The 19283-nt window shown below is 41.4% G+C and overlaps 1 protein-coding gene across 7 annotated transcripts in view; it reads right to left on the reverse strand.

The window, feature by feature from the left end:
* tmcc2 (transmembrane and coiled-coil domain family 2) overlaps positions 1 to 19283 on the reverse strand; it is a 127867-nt gene that overhangs the window by 42203 nt on the left and 66381 nt on the right. The window contains exon 1 of one of the 7 annotated variants that reach the window (XM_069941996.1): positions 6602 to 6869. The exons of the other annotated variants lie outside the window; for them this stretch is intronic. Within the exon in view, the coding sequence (XP_069798097.1) occupies positions 6602 to 6637 (36 nt within the window). The 5' untranslated portion in view covers positions 6638 to 6869. Of the gene's footprint in view, positions 1 to 6601; positions 6870 to 19283 lie in introns of those variants that run through there. 7 annotated transcript variants of the gene reach the window in all.

Consider the following 19283-nt stretch of genomic DNA (forward strand, 5'->3'; position numbering starts at 1 on the left):
ATTTAAAGTAATCTGAAAAAAAATCTATTGTAGTCATTAATTAAGAAAAATTCACTTTGATCAGTTAATTTCCTTAACTTGCATTATTTGAATTTAAATTTGAACACTGGAATTACAGCACTGAGAGAACTTAAACGTCTCATCACCCAAAAAACACGACAACTGACTCAAGGCTCATCTATCAACATCGAGGAACAAATTAAACTGTAATTATTAGTTTAAAACAAAATTTACATGACTTTTTTGCTGTGACATACCTGTAATGATTCAGTCATCTTGTCTGCCTGATGCACAGGCTTCCAGTTTCAAAATCACATTACTGGTTTCCCTGTTCCCTTGCAAAAGCCTTGAAGTAAGAGGTTTAACAAGTCCCCAGATTTGAACCAGCCAGTGGTTAGCCACAGCAGTGGGAGAAGTGTTTTATAAGTGATCCAAGATACTATGAAATGACAAGTGAGAAAAGACTACCCATATTTCCATTCCTATCATTGTCTCCGACTCCTGCTACAAATGCATAGGCAACAGGGATTTAGAAGGATACAGAGCAAATTAAGGTATATGGGATTAGCCCAGAAGGCCACCTTGGTTGGCATGGACAGGTGAAACTGAAGGGCCTGCTCTGTGCTCCATGATGAGCATTGTCAATTAGCTTACAGACATCATCATCTATAGACGACAGCAAATACTTGGAGGTAAGCAAGAAAATATGCAGATACTGGGGTCAACTGCAGTTTACAAAAATGCAAGAGAAACTCAGGTCCTCCACCATTCACAGAAATTAAAAAGCAGTCAACATTTCAGGCATGAGCATTTCTTCAGGAGTATCCTGAAGAAGGGCTCAGACCCGAAGCATCGATGGCCTTTTACTTTCTCAGGATGCTGCAAGATTTGCTGACATTTTCTAAGGTGTAGAAAATACAGTTGGGACAAATGGGCAAAAGCTGCCAATGCTGCAGATCAACACCTCAGCATCAATGAATAAGAAATTGCAGGAAGGAAGGGGAACAATAAAATGCAGCACATCTGGAGATGTTTCCTCATAGGCAAATAATAGAACTTGTCAAAATAAAAGAGCCAAAGAGGAAGAAAATATTTCAGGTCCATGAACACTCTTATTAAGTGTAAAATGGAAGGCTGAGGGAGCAAGTGCAATCATTCTCCCCTTCCATAGAAGTGAAGCTGATCAACTTCTGCACTGAAATGAGAGACTACTATTAGTCTAACTTGAACTTTTGTAGAACCTTTCTGATTAAGATTTTTTTTTTAAAGTTTAGTCCTTGCAATCATTTAAGAATAGAAAGAACCACTTTGCACACGATCTGCAAAAATCAGAAATGTGATCACGACCAGCAATATTGTGCATCGTCGATCATTTATGTACTGACCCAAGGGTCAGCATTGTTGACATCTTTTTCAACTATTTCTTAAGATTTCTTGCATGTATTTTAGGAAGCAGGAAGGGTTGCAGGATGTTGACTCTAACAACACGAGACCAAACTAGAATGCTAGTTTAGATTCTTTTTTGTTCATAACTGCAGCTTGGCACTTGAAACTTCTGATGCATCAGTTAAGAGGTCAACGGAATCAAATTGGACTCTCGACAGTTTATGTGACATGAGTAAATAACTAACTTTCCAAAAACTCTGGTCCAATGATTTATGTCAAGACACCATGACCACTAACAGCCTAAATGTAACTAAAAGGCTTGAGAAGTTGTTGATAATAATTGTGGCAACTGTTTACACTAAATGAAATCAGTTCTGCTTAACATTTACAAATTAAAGCTGCTTTACTTAGGTTATGATGAGAGTAGATTATCCCCCTCAACTTGGTGGCATAAAAGGTAGCGAGGATTTTCAGATTTATCAGAGTATGTACATGAGATCACATACAACCATGAGATTCTTTTTCCTGTGGGCCAGGCAGAACAACCACTTATTGGTAGTGCAAAACAAAATTGCGCACAATGTACAAATATAAACAACTGACTGCAATACAGACAGGGAAATAAACCCAATAAAAGTGCAAAAGTAAGAGCTATAAATGAGCCCTTTGAGTCTTTGAGGGGTAGCAACTGTTCCTGAACCTGGTGGTGCGAGTCTTGTGGGACCTACACCTCTTTCCTGATGGTAGCAGCGAGAACAGAGTGTCTGGATGGTGTGGATCCTTGATGATTGCTGCTAGTCTCTGATGGCAGCATTCTCCATAGATGTTCTTGATGGTGGGAAGAGGTTTGCTGGTGATGTCCTGGCTGTGTCCACTACCTTTTGTAGAGTTTTATGCTCAGGAGTATGGGTATCCCCATACCAGACCATAATGCAACCAGTCAGCATATTTTCTACTATACATTTGTACAAATTTACCAGGGTTTCCAAAATATCATACCAGACCTCTGCAAACTCCTGAGGAAGTAGAGGTACTGATGTGCTTTTTTCAAGATGCCTTAGTGCACACATGTCAAACTCTGGCCCGCGATATAATTATATTTGGCCCGCAAGATCATATTAAATATATATTAGAGTTGGCCCGCTGGCCGCCGCGCCAGTATAGCGCATGCACACTGAAGGTGAAAATGAAGACGCCGGAGGTGTGGAGGGATCTCAGAGTCCCGAATCCCGGGGATCGGAGCGCCGCACTCAGCCCGCCCGGCTCCCGGACACACAGACGCGGCTGGAGTTGGGGACCATCCTCGCTGGGTCTGCGCTTCAGCGGCGATGCCAGACCGAACGTCTCGTTGGCGGTGCCTTCCCCCTCGCTCCGTGCGCGGCGGACCCTGCCTCCTGCTCCTTTTGTTGGAGACGAGCCCGGCGCCGTGAAATCGCAGTTTAATCCCTCTCCAACCATGGGGGGGGGGGGGGGGGGGTGGGAGTAACGCGCTCTTCTCAGCCAATTCCTCCATCGCCCCGGACGCCGACGTTTCAACGGGGGGTTCGGGTGCCTTCGTCAGGCGACCGACCTGTTGGTCCAAGACAAGGGGAGAGCGTTCAAACTCCACACAGACAGCACCTGAACTCGGGTGAACGTGGAGCTGCGACCCCACATTCCACATCAGGACTGTGTGTAAGCTTATTTTGTTCCTGTGATTTAAGCCTTTCTTGGGGTGGGGTGGGGGGGGGGGGTCCTTCTCTGACCACTTGCCTAACAATTAAGCGAATCAGATGTGGAGTTACCATAATACAATAGTTCTCAACCTTTTTCTTTCCACTCGCGTCCCTGTGCCATTGGTGCTCTGTGATTAGTAAGGGATTGCTTAAGGTGGTCTGTGGGTGGAAAGAAAAAGTTTGAAGACCACTGCTTTAATCATCCCTCATTGACTCATCATGTGCACGGTTTCAGAGCTCCAAAGGAAATGGGCCAGTGACCATGACAATGACAATGAAAGAGTTTATCCAAAACTATTATTAAACATTTATTTTAATAAGAAAAAGTTTAACATTACATATTTTGAAAGAAGAGAAAACATGCAGATGTTGTTGAAAATTTTCAATAAATATTTAGTTTGGCCCTCGACTTAGTCCAAGTTTTTTAAATTTTGGCCCTCCCTGAATTTGAGTTTGACACCCCTGCCTTAGTGTGTTGGCTCCAGGAAAAGATCCTCCGAGATTGCGACACCCAAGAACTTAAATTTACTCATCCTCTCCACCTCTGATCCCCCCAATAATCCCTAGATCATACAAATTTGAAAAAAAATTAGACATACAGCATGGTAACAGGCCGTTTCAACCATTGAGTCCATGCCACCCAATTAACCTACATCCAGTACGTTTCAAATAGTTGGAGGAAACTAGAGTCCTTAGAAAAACCCCATGCAGGCACAGAGAGAACCCACAAACTCCTTACAGGGAGCGTGGGATTTGAACCCTCAACCCGATCGCTGGTGCCGTAAAGGCATTGCGCTAACCACTACATCAACCGTGCCACCCTAGCTGCTTTCCCTTCAACAATCGGCACTATAAGCAAAACTATTAGCAAACAGATTGACCAACTGTGTACCAAAGCCACCAATATCATTGTCTCCCATCCTCGCTCTGGATTTATTAAGAAAAGACGAACAACGGACAATATCTGCAAGTTCATTAACTTAATCCATGCAGTACAAGGAAATAAGAAGCCAACAGTGGCGGTTGCTTTAGATGCAGAGAAAGCCTTTGACAGGGTAGAATGGAATTATTTATTCAAAGTACTACAGAGGTTCAACCTGGGAATATATTAATTGGATTAAAGCATTATATAAGGGACCATTGGCGAAGGTGACAGCAAATGGATATATATTGAACCAATTTAAATTAAGCAGGTCAACTAGGCAGGGATGTCCACTATCTCCCTCACTGTTCGCTTTAGCTATTGAATCCTTGGCAGAATTGATAAGAACAGAAAATAAAATGAAAGGGATAAAATTAAAAGAGAAGGTATATAAAATCAGTCTATTTGGAGATGACATCATAGTATACTTAGCAGAACCAGAATTATCAATAAAAGAATTACATAAGAAATTGAAGGAATATGGAGAAATATCGGGGTACAAGATCAATGCAAATAAAAGTGAAGCGATGCCAATGAATAATGTGGATTTCACAAAGTTTAAGAAAGAATCACCATTTAAATGGCAAACACAAGCAATCCCATACCTAGGTATTAGACTAGATAATAATATAGGCCATCTATACAAATTGAATTATCAGCCATTAATGAAGAAATTACAAGATGACTTAGAACATTGGAAAGATTTACCACTAATACTGATAGGAAAGGTAAATTGCATTAAAATGAATATCTTCCCAAATATACAATACCTATTTCAATCATTACCAATTCCCTTAACAGAGAAATTCTTCAATGAGCTAAAGAAAATAATAAGGAAATTCTTATGGAAAGGGGGAAACCGAGGATAGCGCTAGATAAATTAACAGAATGGTACAAACAGGGGGGGGGGGGGGGGGGTGCTTACAGGTACCAAACTTTAAGAATTATTATAGAACAGCACAATTAAGTTATCTATCAGATTTTTATTAAACAAGGGAAAAACAAGATTGGACCAGGTTAGAGCTAGATAAAATAGGGGAGAAGGTACCAGAACAGACACATAATAATTAAAAGATTTATAACAAACATGTACATCAAAATGCAAGAGAAAGAGAATGATGAAATAAGCTGTAAACCCAAACAAATGTGGGAACAATATCTAAACATAAGGATAAAAAATGAAAAATGGAAAAAGCTATGCTCCGGAACTATGAGAAATACAATAAACACGAGATTACGCCTGATACAATATAATTGGTTACACAGGCTATATATCACAGCCCAAAAGTTAAAAAAAATGGGACCCAGCAGTATCAGATAGATGTTTTTGCTGTAAGAAGGAAACGGGAACAACAGTACATGCAATTTGGGCACAGAGATCTTCCTTCTAAGTAATACAAGTAAAGAATTAGCCTCAAATTGGATGAGGCACAAAAAAGATTTATTATGATAACCTTAGCTGTAGCAAAAAAAATGTATAATGTCAACCTGGAAATCAGAAGAGAGCCTGAGAATACAGCAATGGTACATAGAAATGAATAAATGTATTCCATTGGAAAAAAATAACATAAAACTTAAAAAATAAAGTCACAGTATTCGAACAAATTTGGGAACCGTACATGGAACACAACAGAGGTCCTACCACGCACCTCCACCCCCTAAAATGATAGAATGAGAAGACGACGAAATGAACTGACCCAGTGTGCAAAAGTAGATGACACAATTTTCTTGTTTATTTTCCTTGTGTGATGACATTGTTTAATGGGTTTATTGTAATGTATATGTTGAACGTTTAGTGGGTAGGGAAGGGAGGGGGGGAAAGGGGAGAAAATGACACTGTGCATATTCAAGAGGGAAATGTTTGTGTGTATTTTGGTTAATATGGTTCATAGTGTGAAAAATAAAAAAAAACCAATCGGCACTATACAGACTTCAGCACCATATTTTTATTTGAGATTTAATTCCAATTCGCATATTAGAAGTGCATCAAAAATTATATTTTGAAGCAACAATCTTATAATTGACTGCTTTTTCAAACAAGATTTTGCTCCGCTGTGGCCAAAGCATATCATTCTCTATTTCTGCAGAAAATGGGAAACTGAGCCATTGTAAACTTCAAATAGCAACTCTAAAATTAAGACAATTTAAAGTTCAAAATCAAAAACCTCAGTAAACCTGTAAGAATAATACCTATTTTTTTTTTACTTCATTTGCAATTTGCATTTAGGCCAATTACTTTCTATTTTACCAGCAATAGAGTTTTGTGAACACTCCATGAATCTTTAAAAATACATTTCAGAACTCCCTGCAAAATCAATGGTATTTGTCAGTCCATAATTAAAAACAAGGTTTTGCAACTAATAAAGAAATAAAATTGTTGCGAAGTGGAAAAGAAAGACATTTTTCAGAGGTGTCAAATGTATCTACAGGTTTTGCAACTAATAAAGAAATAAAATTGTTGCGAAGTGGAAAAGAAAGACATTTTTCAGAGGTGTCAAATGTATCTACACTTCCAAATCCTCAAAGGGTGCTGCAGAAGATGCATTAGAGAGAAATTATTGGGAAAATGTCACTGTACCTTTGGTTTACTTGCACAAAATTTGTCACTCCACATGATGAGAAAAGGATGGTTGCATTCATACTCAGAAGCTCCTTACTGAAGGTCTACCAAAAGTTAAATCTCAAGATGCCTCGAGGTCCATTACCATCAGCAATGCACAGTGCAATAACTTCACCAACATTAGCACCGAATTAAAAACTGTCCACAAATTCAAACTATCCACTTTGTCACATATACCAGCTAGTTGAAGCTTGTAGATCTTGTGTTGCACGAGATCCAAGAGATGAGGTACATAAGCAACTGCCTGCTTAAAATGATCCGATAAACTACATGACATAGATGGAAACAAAAATCGAATTTCCCAATATTTACATCACGCTTCCATTTGCAGATGGTTTAACAGTGGTTGCAACAGAGATGGTTTCCTTTTCTGTTCTGCTGAGTTTCAAAAGCTTTTTTAAAATGTGCTGTTCCATGAAAATTGAAGTAACAAGATGTACAGCAGACATATGTAGCTTTTAAAGTATTCCTTTCACCAAATTCTTTATTGTTACTTGGATACAGCTTTTCTTTGAATTCAAATTATGAAGTGTGGCTTCAGATGGTTCACTTTACCAGATCACTTTACATTAACATTGTACTTTGTAAAGGGTGTACGTCACTTGTTGTGATCCTGTGACAGGCAGTGGAGGATTCAGTTGTGTCTCCCTGGTTTAAAAATACTGCGCCATGAGTGGGTTAATGCAGTAATTGTAAATACTACAAATTCTACAGACAGAAGAGACTTTGGGGTCTTTTATTTGTGCTTTATATCGAGCAGAGACAACAGAGTAAAATCAGGGAGTCACAATGTTTGACAGGTGCTACAAATTCAATACACTTAATAATACTTCCAACGGATGAGCAAATCCTTTTTAATGAGTGGATGCCAGAAATCTAAAATAAATACCAAATGCTCCAAATACTCAACAGGTTGGGCTGCATCACTGGGAAGAGGAACAGAGCTAACATTTCAGGTTGAAGACCCCTTCCTTGGAAAGGAAGCGGCATAAAATTACAATGGGAATTGATTTGGGATCCGCAACATTTTGCTTTTGCAAAAAACAATTCCTGCATGCTTTTCTCCATTTTAAAAAATCATACAACTCTATTTGCACTTGTTTCAATGGTCAATCTCAATTCTCTTGACAATTTCCCTCAATAACTTTTCTTCAGATGGAAGCCTGGATAGAACGTACATATATGCCCTTCGGCAAACGATGTTGGGCTAACCTAAATAAACCTAATTAATAATCTAAACCTTCCCTACCTCACACCCATACCCATCTATTTTTCTTGCATCCATGTGTCTGTCCATGAGCAATGTTTCCCAGTAAGTTGTCAACATTTCCTAGTAAGTTGTACATCACCAAAAATTTTGAATGAAGCAACCTGTCATCGAATGAATGTCCATCACCTCCTATAAACACAAACTCACAAATTTGTATTGTCAGTTGTGAAACGGACAAAATAAAATTAATCTATAAAATTACCAACCACAAAGGGTCACTGGTAGCTATGAGACAGAGTCCAAATTGGGGATAATGCCACCAAGAGAAAATCTAAGAAGAGAAATAGGAAAATATTTCAGTAATTTGAGAACATGTCAAATTAAAGTGTAACAGAGGAGAAAAGAAGTCAGGTAATAGTAAATAGTTTGTCGAAACACTGGGGTGAGAGTAAATAACCAAACAAGGACAGGACTGAGCAAAAGAGCAATCTGCTAGAGGAACCCAGGAGATGGAGCAGCGTCTATTGAGGAAGGGGGAGGAATTGTTTCAGGTCAAAACTTTTCATCAAAACAGATCATGGAGAAGGGAGATGGCGAGTGTAAGGAGGAGAGAGTGGGAAGGGTGAGAGTAGTAGCATCCTCAACTGGCCCCCATATCACCTCCTTCAACTGCAATCTCTTATCTCCATGATCAGCCTTGATTAAGGGTTTCAACTGGAAACACTGCCAATTCCTTTCAACCATCCTCCACAAACATCGCTCACCCTCCTGAATTCCTCCAGCTCTTTTGAAACAGTTACCAACATCTGCAAACCCTCATATCTCCAAGGACAGGATCTTGTCTCCTTGGGTAAATGAAAGGGAGCAGTCAAAGGCAGCTGACCTAATGGGTTATATTTTAGCCTTGAAAATGTAAAGCTGTTTGATGAAGAAATTAAAAAGATGATTAAGGAGATAAAAATAAACAATGGATTTGTTTAATCCTTCCAGATCATTGCAACAGTTAAGGGCACTTTTGGCAGAAAGTAGGGTTCGACCTAGCTCAGACAAATCAGGTCAAATTAAGCGTGGTACACACTTGAAAGTCTGTGCTTCTTAGAAATCAGTAAGATGTAGCCCACGACAAAACAAATTAAGGTGGAAGGCAGCAAGGATTTAATTTAGGATTTGGGGGATGAAAAGGCAGAGACAAAAGATCAATTTAGCTGATTAGCGAAAATTGTGATAAATCTGGAGAGAAAATATATCAGGAGACATTCTACACATGTAGAGATCCCAACAAAAGACATGAAGCATGTTGCTCAAATCTCTTTCACAGTGAATCTGGGTCAATCCACTTCTTGCAACACAAGTACAGTACAACTCCGATTATCCGAAATCAGATTCTCCGAAATCCTCATTTATCTGAAATCTTAAAACATTTTTTGGATAAATGAGGATATCTGAAACAAATTAGAAATCTTCATTTATCTAATATTCCCCCCCCCCCCACAGAGTTGAACTAGTTGAACTGACCTCACAAGATTGAATTTGCTTGACATGAAATTAGAACGATTGTCCTCGTTTCGGGTAACTCCCTACCCTCTCTCTGTTTCTCCTTTACCTTCTCCTATTGACTTTTCTCTCCAACTCTCTCTCTCTCAAACTGCAGGCAACTGCCTCCCAGTCGCAAGCAGTCAGAATACCTTGTTCCAGCATCATCAGGAAGAGTGGTCTCCCCAGGACACTGGGATCCCAGGCAGGAGTGGGGACCTCGGTGGAAGTGTCGGTGGTCAGCAGCAGACAGTTTTTTTTGGTGAAAATTAAACATTATTTTAATGCTCAAAAAGCCTTCCCTTGTTGTTTGTTGTTGTTTAAACACAGTTACAAGCGATTTGCTGTTGCTACTGGGCTGTTTTTTTTTTTAAAAAGACCAGTTATCTGACAAAACCATTTATCCAACATAAACCCAGTTCTGACCATTTCAGATAATCAGAATTGTATTGTACTGGTAACGCCAACATGGGTACAAAATAATTAGATTTGCATTTCTGTTGAGTGATTCAAAACACAAAGTGTAGTTCATGCATGGTACTTATTTTAGTTTCAGAGATTCAGCATTTAACATTACTCTTTATATTGAAAATAAGTACATCTTGATAATGAAATGAGAAACAAAGTTTGACATTTATTAAAAGTGACATCGTCCCCCAACATCAGTTTGAATTCCAGGTTCAAGATTCTACAAATCTGCTGAATAACAGAAGCTATTGTGCACACTTCCTTGCAATCGTACAACGTTAAAATATTTCACACAAAAAAAATCACTTCAGAGAAATTCCTTCAAAAAATGAAGGCCAAGGATGAAACATTCATAACACATGTGCACTCCCAAATATTAAAAAAAGCAGCATGCAATGATTTTGGGAAAAATGTGATTTTGAACTGTCTGGTGCAGAAAGTTTTCTGAATTTTTAAAATTCACTTTTTTCTAATATATATTCAACATATTACTCCTGTACTGTTCGAGTAGCAAACTCAAAAGCAGAAATTATTGTTTCACTTAATTCTCCAACTTGTCCACTCATCGACCCCTGCCATCTCCCTCCCCAGAACAAATTTAGTTTTGCTTTCAAGTCTTCAGTAGCTTCAGTATTGCTATTACTTCAATTAATTAGTTGGTACAGGAATAAAATGAGAGAAATTTCAAATCTGAATTTAGGTTAAAATAGATAAAATCATGAAAAAAAAAACTGCTACCATTAAAGGTTGCAATGTGCACATTGACATTCACAAAACCTTTCTAACTGAAAAATTAGAATTAAATATCTCTCTTTATCATCCCATATATACTCTCCCCACTCAGTACACTTGCAACAATTTTTTAATCTGGATTGCCGGGTAAAGAAAGAGCAATAATTGTATCCTGGTGACATCGGTCAGCTGTCAATGGGAGGGTCTCATTCCCTGGCATGGCTAAATATCACTAATTCACTTTTGTCTTCCTGTGCCTTTCTCTTTTCTCTACCACATCTCAGGCTCCGTATGTACTTCTCTTTGTGCAGGCCAGATGATCACTGCAGTCAGAAGGCTCATTACAGCTTGTCAAAGCACCTACAGTAGTCTTCAAACAGATTACTTAGCACAGAATTAAATGAAATAGAAAGAAGCTGCCCGAACTTGATTTATCCATTCTCTTCAAGGGTTGGACCACAAACACAAATTTAATGGAAAGGCTTTAGATTGATATATTTGATTTGTTTTGTGAAAGCTTCACATAATTTAAGGCATCAACAACACTCTTTAGTAATGATCAATCCTTCAGGGCAAACGATCAACCTTTCTCCACATTTCCTCCTGTGTTCTACTCCCCTGTCAAATTCACTTTCACTTTAGTGGTTCAGACCAAGAACCCAAAGCACAAATGTCTCTTCCTCTCGTGGGAGCTGCACTATTTTAGCCGATTGCACAGTGTGGGATATCCATATAAAAAAAAAATCAAGCAGATTTGGAATTAAAAGGGAAATATTTTACAATTCCAGATAATTCCACACAGAACCATAGCACCCTACAGCACACAAAAGTGCCCTTCAGCCCATTTAGGCGGTGCCAAACTATTATTCTACCTAGTCCTTGTCCCAATGACCTGTACTTGGACCATAGCCCTCTCTTCCCATTCATCCATGTATCTATCTAAATTGTTTCTAAATGTCAAAATCAAGCCTTCATTTACCTGTTCAGCTAGCATGTTTCACACTCTCACCACCCTCTATGTGGTTCATCCTAATATTCCCTTTAAACATTTCACCTTTCACTCTTAATCCATGTTCTCTCATCCTTACCTCAGCAGAAAAAAACCCGCATTCACTCTATTACCACATAATTGTGTACATCTCCATCAAATCTTCCAGCATTCTTCAACACTCCAGGGAATAATGACCTAACATGTTTAACTTTTCCCTGTAACTCAATTCCTCAACTCTTTGTAAATCTTCCCTTTTATTTCAATCTTATTGATAGCTTTCCTATAGTTTGGTTACCAAAATGCACAGAAAACTCCATATATGGCCTTGCCAATATCACATATAACTTCACCAGAACATCCCAACTCCTACATTCGATACTTTGATTTATGAAGGCCAAAATTTCAAAAGCCTTCTTTGTGACCCTATCTATTGATGATACATACCACTTTCAAAAAATTATGCATCTGTATTATTATAAATTAGGCACTCCTCAGTGCCCTACCTTGTTCACTGCCCTACCTTGTTTAGTCTTACCAAAGTGCAATACCTCTCACTTGTCTGCATTAAATTCCATCTACCATTTTGTAGCCAATTTTCCAGCTTGCCCAGATCCCAGTGCATGTTTTGAAAGCTTTTCCTGTGCAGCACACCTCCAATCTTAGTGCAAAATGTAAACAGCCGCGCTGCCAGAGTTAATGCAATGCTAGTGCGGACACATGGAGAGACAGCATTCCTCCATAGGGTTCCACTGCCCAATCGAATTACCGACAGCTACATAAGGCGCTAAAGGAGCCGATGATGGTTTATTATAAAATCCTGAGACTGCCGGGTCTGTGCCCAAGATGGCTGCTGTCTTGAAGGGTTAATTCCAGGGAAGCAGAGGCCTGGAGAAGGGCACCAGAAAACAAGGAGATCACCCTCCATTTGAGAAGCAGAAGCAGAGGAGACATTCCATGGGACAGTGATCATGGCAGGGGACCTTGAAGGGCTCTGCAGCTGAAAAGGCAGCAGGCTGTTGGTGACTTGAGCAGAGGAACCTACGCAGGCTGCGGACTGCTGGACACTGGCCCGAGGCTGGGTGGAGGGGTTCCAGGTATTCGACCTGGATACAAGAAGGTGATGAGATTGCTGATCATGCCAGAGGTTTGGACCTGGTGCTCGGGTTGCCAACCATCTCCACTGAAGTCTGTGCAGCAGTAGAGGCTGTGGGAGCATTTGAGGCGATGCCATAGACATTCAGTGGCTCTGAAGAGACTTTCTTCTGCTTCTCTCTGACTGTAAGGGCAGCCGGGTAATTTCTGCAGGTGGCAAATAATCATCTTTGGGTAACATCACATCTTTTATTATATGACAATAAAAGAAGCTTCAATCTTAAATCTGCTAACTTGTTGATCAAATTTACCATATCATCACCCAGATTGTTTACATAGATGACAACAATGGACCCAGCACCAATCCCTGAGGCACACTCTCATTACCTGACATAGAAAGTAAAGTTTCCACATGATAATTTTTCATTCCTAGATTATGGAATTGAATCAATAGGTGGCAACATGTCCATTGCCACTGAGAGCAAATCCATAATGATATAATGATGCATGCTTACCATCCAAATATCCCAACCATACTCATTCACTTCACCAACTGCTTGCCATAGTTGAGTTCCAAAAAGGCACTACTGCCCTCCAACATGTGTGTAGGGAGTTCCCCCCCCCCCACCCCCACACCACACACACAGTCAGAACTGCCACTGTAGAATTCTTTCACTGTAGTTTCTAAGGAGGAAACATCCCAAGTATTGATAGGGCTGGATAGAGTGGATGCGGAGATGTTTCCAGATGTGGGAGAGTCTAGGACACCAGGGCAAACCCTCAGAATAAAAGGACATCCCTTGAGAACAGAGTTGGAGAAATTTCTTCAGCTGGAGCAGCGGTTCTCAACCTTTTTCTTTCCACTCACATTCCACTTTAAGTAATCCTTATGCCATCAGTGCTGTGATTAGTAAGAGATTGCTTAAGGTGGTATACGAGTGGGAAAAAAAGATTGAGAACCACTGCTCTAGACCCAATTGTTACTGAAATCCTTTGCTTGAAATAAATTGTCATTGGCCCATTTCCTTTGGAGTTCTAAAACGGTGCACATAGCGAGTCAATGAGGTACGATTAAAACAGAGACCTTCAAACTTTTTCTTTCCACTCACATACCACCTAAGCAATCCTTTACTAATCACAGAGCACCCATGACACAGGCAATACTTAAAGTGGTATGTGAGTGGAAAGAGAAAGGTTGAGAACCACTGAGCTGGAGGGTCTGTGGAATTTGTTGCCACAGACTGCTGTGGAGGCCAAGTCACTGGGTAAATTTAAAATGAGGTTGATAGTTTCTTGATTAATAAGAGTGTCAAAGGTTATGGGGAGAAGGCAGTAATAACTTGAGTCGAACAATATAGAGATTCATTCTTTATTTCTGTTGAGTGAAATTGGCAGTGAAGGGGACAAAATTGGTCTTGCAGAGGAAACAGAGGATTTGCAGTCCACTTTGTTAATCAGTGACTTTTTGTGTGAAGTGCCATTTTGTAAAGATCCAGTCAGGAGGGGGCTTTCTATGACCTGTAAACAAATGCTCTACTCTTCCCCATTCCCTTCCATCTCCTATCAGAGAGGTACTCCTTTTTACCTCTATTCTTTCTCTTCCATCACTTCTCAACTTTTTTCCCTTCTACCCTCCTCCCTGTTTCCCCCAGCACTCCCCACATTTTTGTTTCTGGTTCCTGACAAAGGGGTCAAGCTTGAAATGTTGGTTACCCTGGACTTCCAATGGATTCTGAATGACCTGCAATTTCTCCAGCACATTTGTGTACTGTATTAGACTTGACCTCAGCATCTGCTGACATTCTTATTTAACTGGTGAATAGAATGCAGCCTCCAAACAAATAAGCTGATTCAGGATATTGTGGGTAATTGTAAATAATTAACAAATATCTTCCATGAGAAATAGTCCACAAATATCCAAATTGAGGAAAAATTACAAATTAAAATATTTCCACTGTTACAAATTTAAACAACAATTTGTAGGTTCACAACTCAAAGCAGAGAAAGAATTTGATATCAAATTAAATAAATATTATACAAGTATAAATATTCTCGCACAATCAATGCCTTTCCGTCTTATTTCGTGAGAGCAATCTTGAACACCTGCAGATTACTTCCACCCTAGATTTTTGATTTGAACCCATTTCAGCGCATTGTTTTTACCTTCAATACAAGGATCTAACCTGTTTCAAGTGATAAATGGAAAGATTGGAACGTGAATATTGCTGGGGAAATATTGTAATAAACAATTTCCTATCTTGTTCATAAATATGTACAGTGTGGCAATTATAAAAATGAATGCTGTTGAGAACTATCTACAAATTGAGGATTGCAAAGACAAGGCACAGTTGTTTAAGGCTGACTAAAGCTGTCTGTAAGGAGTTTGTATTGTTGAGTTATATTATAGTACCTGTATATGTAAATGAGTTTTTTAAAGAGATAGATTGTGGGGGGTTTAGTGGAGGTCACTTCACAAACTGATACTTACACTTCACATCTCATTTAAAATGCAAGAGCTTTGCTGAAGCCAGACATTCAGGCATCAGTGGCTTTGCAAAAGACAATGGAACTGCTTTGGACCGAATTTCAAAAGCAGGTGCAAATGGAAAAGCCTGTGCTCAAGTGCTGATAAAGATCTTTCAAGGATTGGGTTTGGAGCCTTGGGAGAAGTTGGTTTTTACAAGCAGAGAGAGGGGAAAGAAAAAACAGGGTTTCTCTTTGAGGGAGAGAGGTCAGTTCTTCTGAGTTCAGCCTGTTGAATACTCCATACCCCTGGCTTCTTCACTACTCTTCTCCTCTGTTCACCTCCCCCCTCCATGGCTACCAACCTCATTCTCTCCCACCCCCGCACTGCCCATTGCTACTGCGTCCTACATAAACCCAACCATCAGGACAAACCCAATATTTCTGCCTGCTCCACCAAACAAGTTTCATCCAACCGTGACTCTATCCTTTCTCCCCTGGTTCAATTTCTCCCGACCAACATCCACGGCACCTCACACGCCCTCCATCTTCTCAATGTCTTCAGTTTCCCTGAACCAGTCCACCTCAGCTTCATGATAGATGTCCAAACCTTTTATACCTTTAACCCACACACAGAAGGTCTGAAAGCATTTCGCTTTTTCCTGGACCAAAGACCCGACGAGTCACCCTCTACCACCACCCTCCTCTGCCTAGCAGAACTTGTCCTCACTTGAAATAACCTCCTTTAACTCATCCCACTTCCTCCAAAACAAAGGAGTAGCCATGGGTACCCGCATGGCTTGTTTGTAGGCTTCGTGGAGCAATCCATACTGCAAGGCTACACAGGCAAGACCGCCCACCCCCCCCACCTTCCTCCGGTACACAGATGACTACATCAGGCTGATTCATGCACCTGCGATGAGCTTGACAGCTTCATTCACTTCGTGTCCAACTTCCATCCCAATCTCACACTCACCTGGTCCATCTCTGATAACACTCTCTCCTTCCTGGATCTCTTGTCTCAGGAGACAAGCTTTCCACTGATATATTCTACAAACCCTCCACCTCCCACAACTAACTGAACTACACTTCCTCTCACCTTGCCTCCAGCAAGGATTCCATCCCCTTCTCTCAATTTCTCCATCTCTACTCCATCTGTTCCCACGATGATGTTTTCCAGTCCAGAGCTTCTGAAATGTCTGCCTTCTTCCACAAATGTGGCTTTCCCTCCACCACTATCAATTTAGCCTTAACTCGCATCTCCTCCATTTCCCATTCCTCTGCCCTGGCCACTTCTGCCACTAGACGCTTTAAAGGAATCTCCCTCATCCTCACCCTATTAGTCTTCACATCCAACACATCAACCACTGGAAATTATGGCACATACTACAGGTCTAGAGCCCCAAGCAGGCTTTCAACACTTCATTTGTACATCCAGAGGACTTAATTACTGCATACAGTGCACCCTTTGTGGCATTCTCTACATCAGAGAGACCAGTAGCAGACTGGGAAATCGCTTCGCTTCGCTTAGCATCACCACTGTGTTCGCAACCACAGCTCCACTGTGTTCGCAACCACAGCTCCACTGTGTTCGCAACCACAGCTCCACTGTGTTCGCAACCACAGCTCCACTGTGTTCGCAACCACAGCTCCACTGTGTTCGCAACCACAGCTCCACTGTGTTCGCAACCACAGCTCCACTGTGTTCGCAACCACAGCTCCACTGTGTTCGCAACCACAGCTCCACTGTGTTCGCAACCACAGCTCCACTGTGTTCGCAACCACAGCTCCACTGTGTTCGCAACCACAGCTCCACTGTGTTCGCAACCACAGCTCCACTGTGTTCGCAACCACAGCTCCACTGTGTTCGCAACCACAGCTCCACTGTGTTCGCAACCACAGCTCCACTGTGTTCGCAACCACAGCTCCACTGTGTTCGCAACCACAGCTCCACTGTGTTCGCAACCACAGCTCCACTGTGTTCGCAACCACAGCTCCACTGTGTTCGCAACCACAGCTCCACTGTGTTCGCAACCACAGCTCCACTGTGTTCGCAACCACAGCTCCACTGTGTTCGCAACCACAGCTCCACTGTGTTCGCAACCACAGCTCCACTGTGTTCGCAACCACAGCTCCACTGTGTTCGCAACCACAGCTCCACTGTGTTCGCAACCACAGCTCCACTGTGTTCGCAACCACAGCTCCACTGTGTTCGCAACCACAGCTCCACTGTGTTCGCAACCACAGCTCCACTGTGTTCGCAACCACAGCTCCACTGTGTTCGCAACCACAGCTCCACTGTGTTCGCAACCACAGCTCCACTGTGTTCGCAACCACAGCTCCACTGTGTTCGCAACCACAGCTCCACTGTGTTCGCAACCACAGCTCCACTGTGTTCGCAACCACAGCTCCACTGTGTTCGCAACCACAGCTCCACTGTGTTCGCAACCACAGCTCCACTGTGTTCGCAACCACAGCTCCACTGTGTTCGCAACCACAGCTCCACTGTGTTCGCAACCACAGCTCCACTGTGTTCGCAACCACAGCTCCACTGTGTTCGCAACCACAGCTCCACTGTGTTCGCAACCACAGCTCCACTGTGTTCGCAACCACAGCTCCACTGTGTTCGCAACCACAGCTCCACTGTGTTCGCAACCACAGCTCCACTCTGTTTGCAACCACAGCAACTTACCAGTGGCCAACCATTTGAATTCTGGGTCACACTCCCATGCTCACATGTCAGTCCATTGCCTTATGTACTGTCCCACCCTGACCACCCGTAGATTGGAGGAACAACATCTTATTTTATGGCTGGGCAACCTCCAGCCACATGGCAAGAACATTGACTTTGCTGCTTTCCATTAAATATGCTTGCCTTTTCTTCTCCTCCTCCTTTCCTGTCCTTCCAGTTCTTTCACCCACTCAGCCCTACCAACCCCCTTCCCCTCATTGCTGCTGTCCCCTCCCTCCTTTCTCGACCTATCATCTATTGCCACCTCCTTCCCCTCTTCTACCCTTTTGTTTAGATTGTTACTGGCATTTTCTCATGCTTTGATGAAGAGCACAAGGACCAGAACAACAGTTCTGTATATTTGCTACATAAAGGACACTGTTTGACCTCCTGAGCTTCTCCAGCACTTTGTGATTTTACTTCAACCATGTTGTCTTCACTATTCTAGCCACCTGTGTTCCCATATACAGGGAGCCCAAGGTCCCTCCATTCATCAATACTTCTAAGGTCTCTGCCATTTACAGTACATGTTTGGCAAATAGAAGACAACCTACATGCAATAAATCACACATGACTGGCTTTGAATTCCACTCATCAGTAATTCATCCGACGTTCCAGCAGATCCATGTCTCTCGGAAGTTTCTCACTACCTACGACGCTACCAACCTTCATATCACCAGCAAACCTTTACTTAAATCAGACTGCAGACAATCTCATTTCTATACCACATAGTCCTAGCATCAACCTCTGCAGCCCATAACTGGTTAGAGACTTCCAAGTCAGAAAAACTGCTATTTACCATTACCATCAACCTCATCTGACCAAGGCAATTATGGATCCATTTGCCAAAACACTTTGGAGCCACATGACCCAACTTTCAAGACTTGCTGCCTTGTCAAAGTCCTCACCGAAATTCACACATGCCATGTCTAGCCTTTGACAATTTTCTCAAAAAACAAAATCAGATTGTGAGGCAGAATTTCCCTAACACAAATCTTTTGATGACTCCACTCCATCAATTCCTGTCTTTTGAAGTAATCATAATTACTCAGAATTTTTCCAATAGTTTCCCACCACTAGTGTAAGGCCTCACTAGTCGATATTTTCCTACCTTCACCCTACTGCCCTTCTGAAATATTGGAACATTAGCGACCTTCCAGTCTTCCGCATCCTCACTTAGCTGAAAAATAACGACCATGAGACAAGTTTATCATCAGGCACTTTGCATGTGCAATGCAAAAATCTCCGCCTGAGCTCCAGCAACCTTCTCCCTTGCTTTCCAGGAGCTTGGACTACACTTCAGACTTTGGGGTCTGGTCCATATTAATGTATGTGCCAATAACTCAAAAATTTCTTCCTTTCTGATTTACATGTGCATCACCCACAACTCTCCATCCTCTTCCCTGGTGAATACTGACAC

Source organism: Narcine bancroftii, chromosome 5 (genome assembly GCF_036971445.1).
Source record: "Narcine bancroftii isolate sNarBan1 chromosome 5, sNarBan1.hap1, whole genome shotgun sequence".
Lineage (NCBI taxonomy): Eukaryota > Metazoa > Chordata > Chondrichthyes > Torpediniformes > Narcinidae > Narcine > Narcine bancroftii.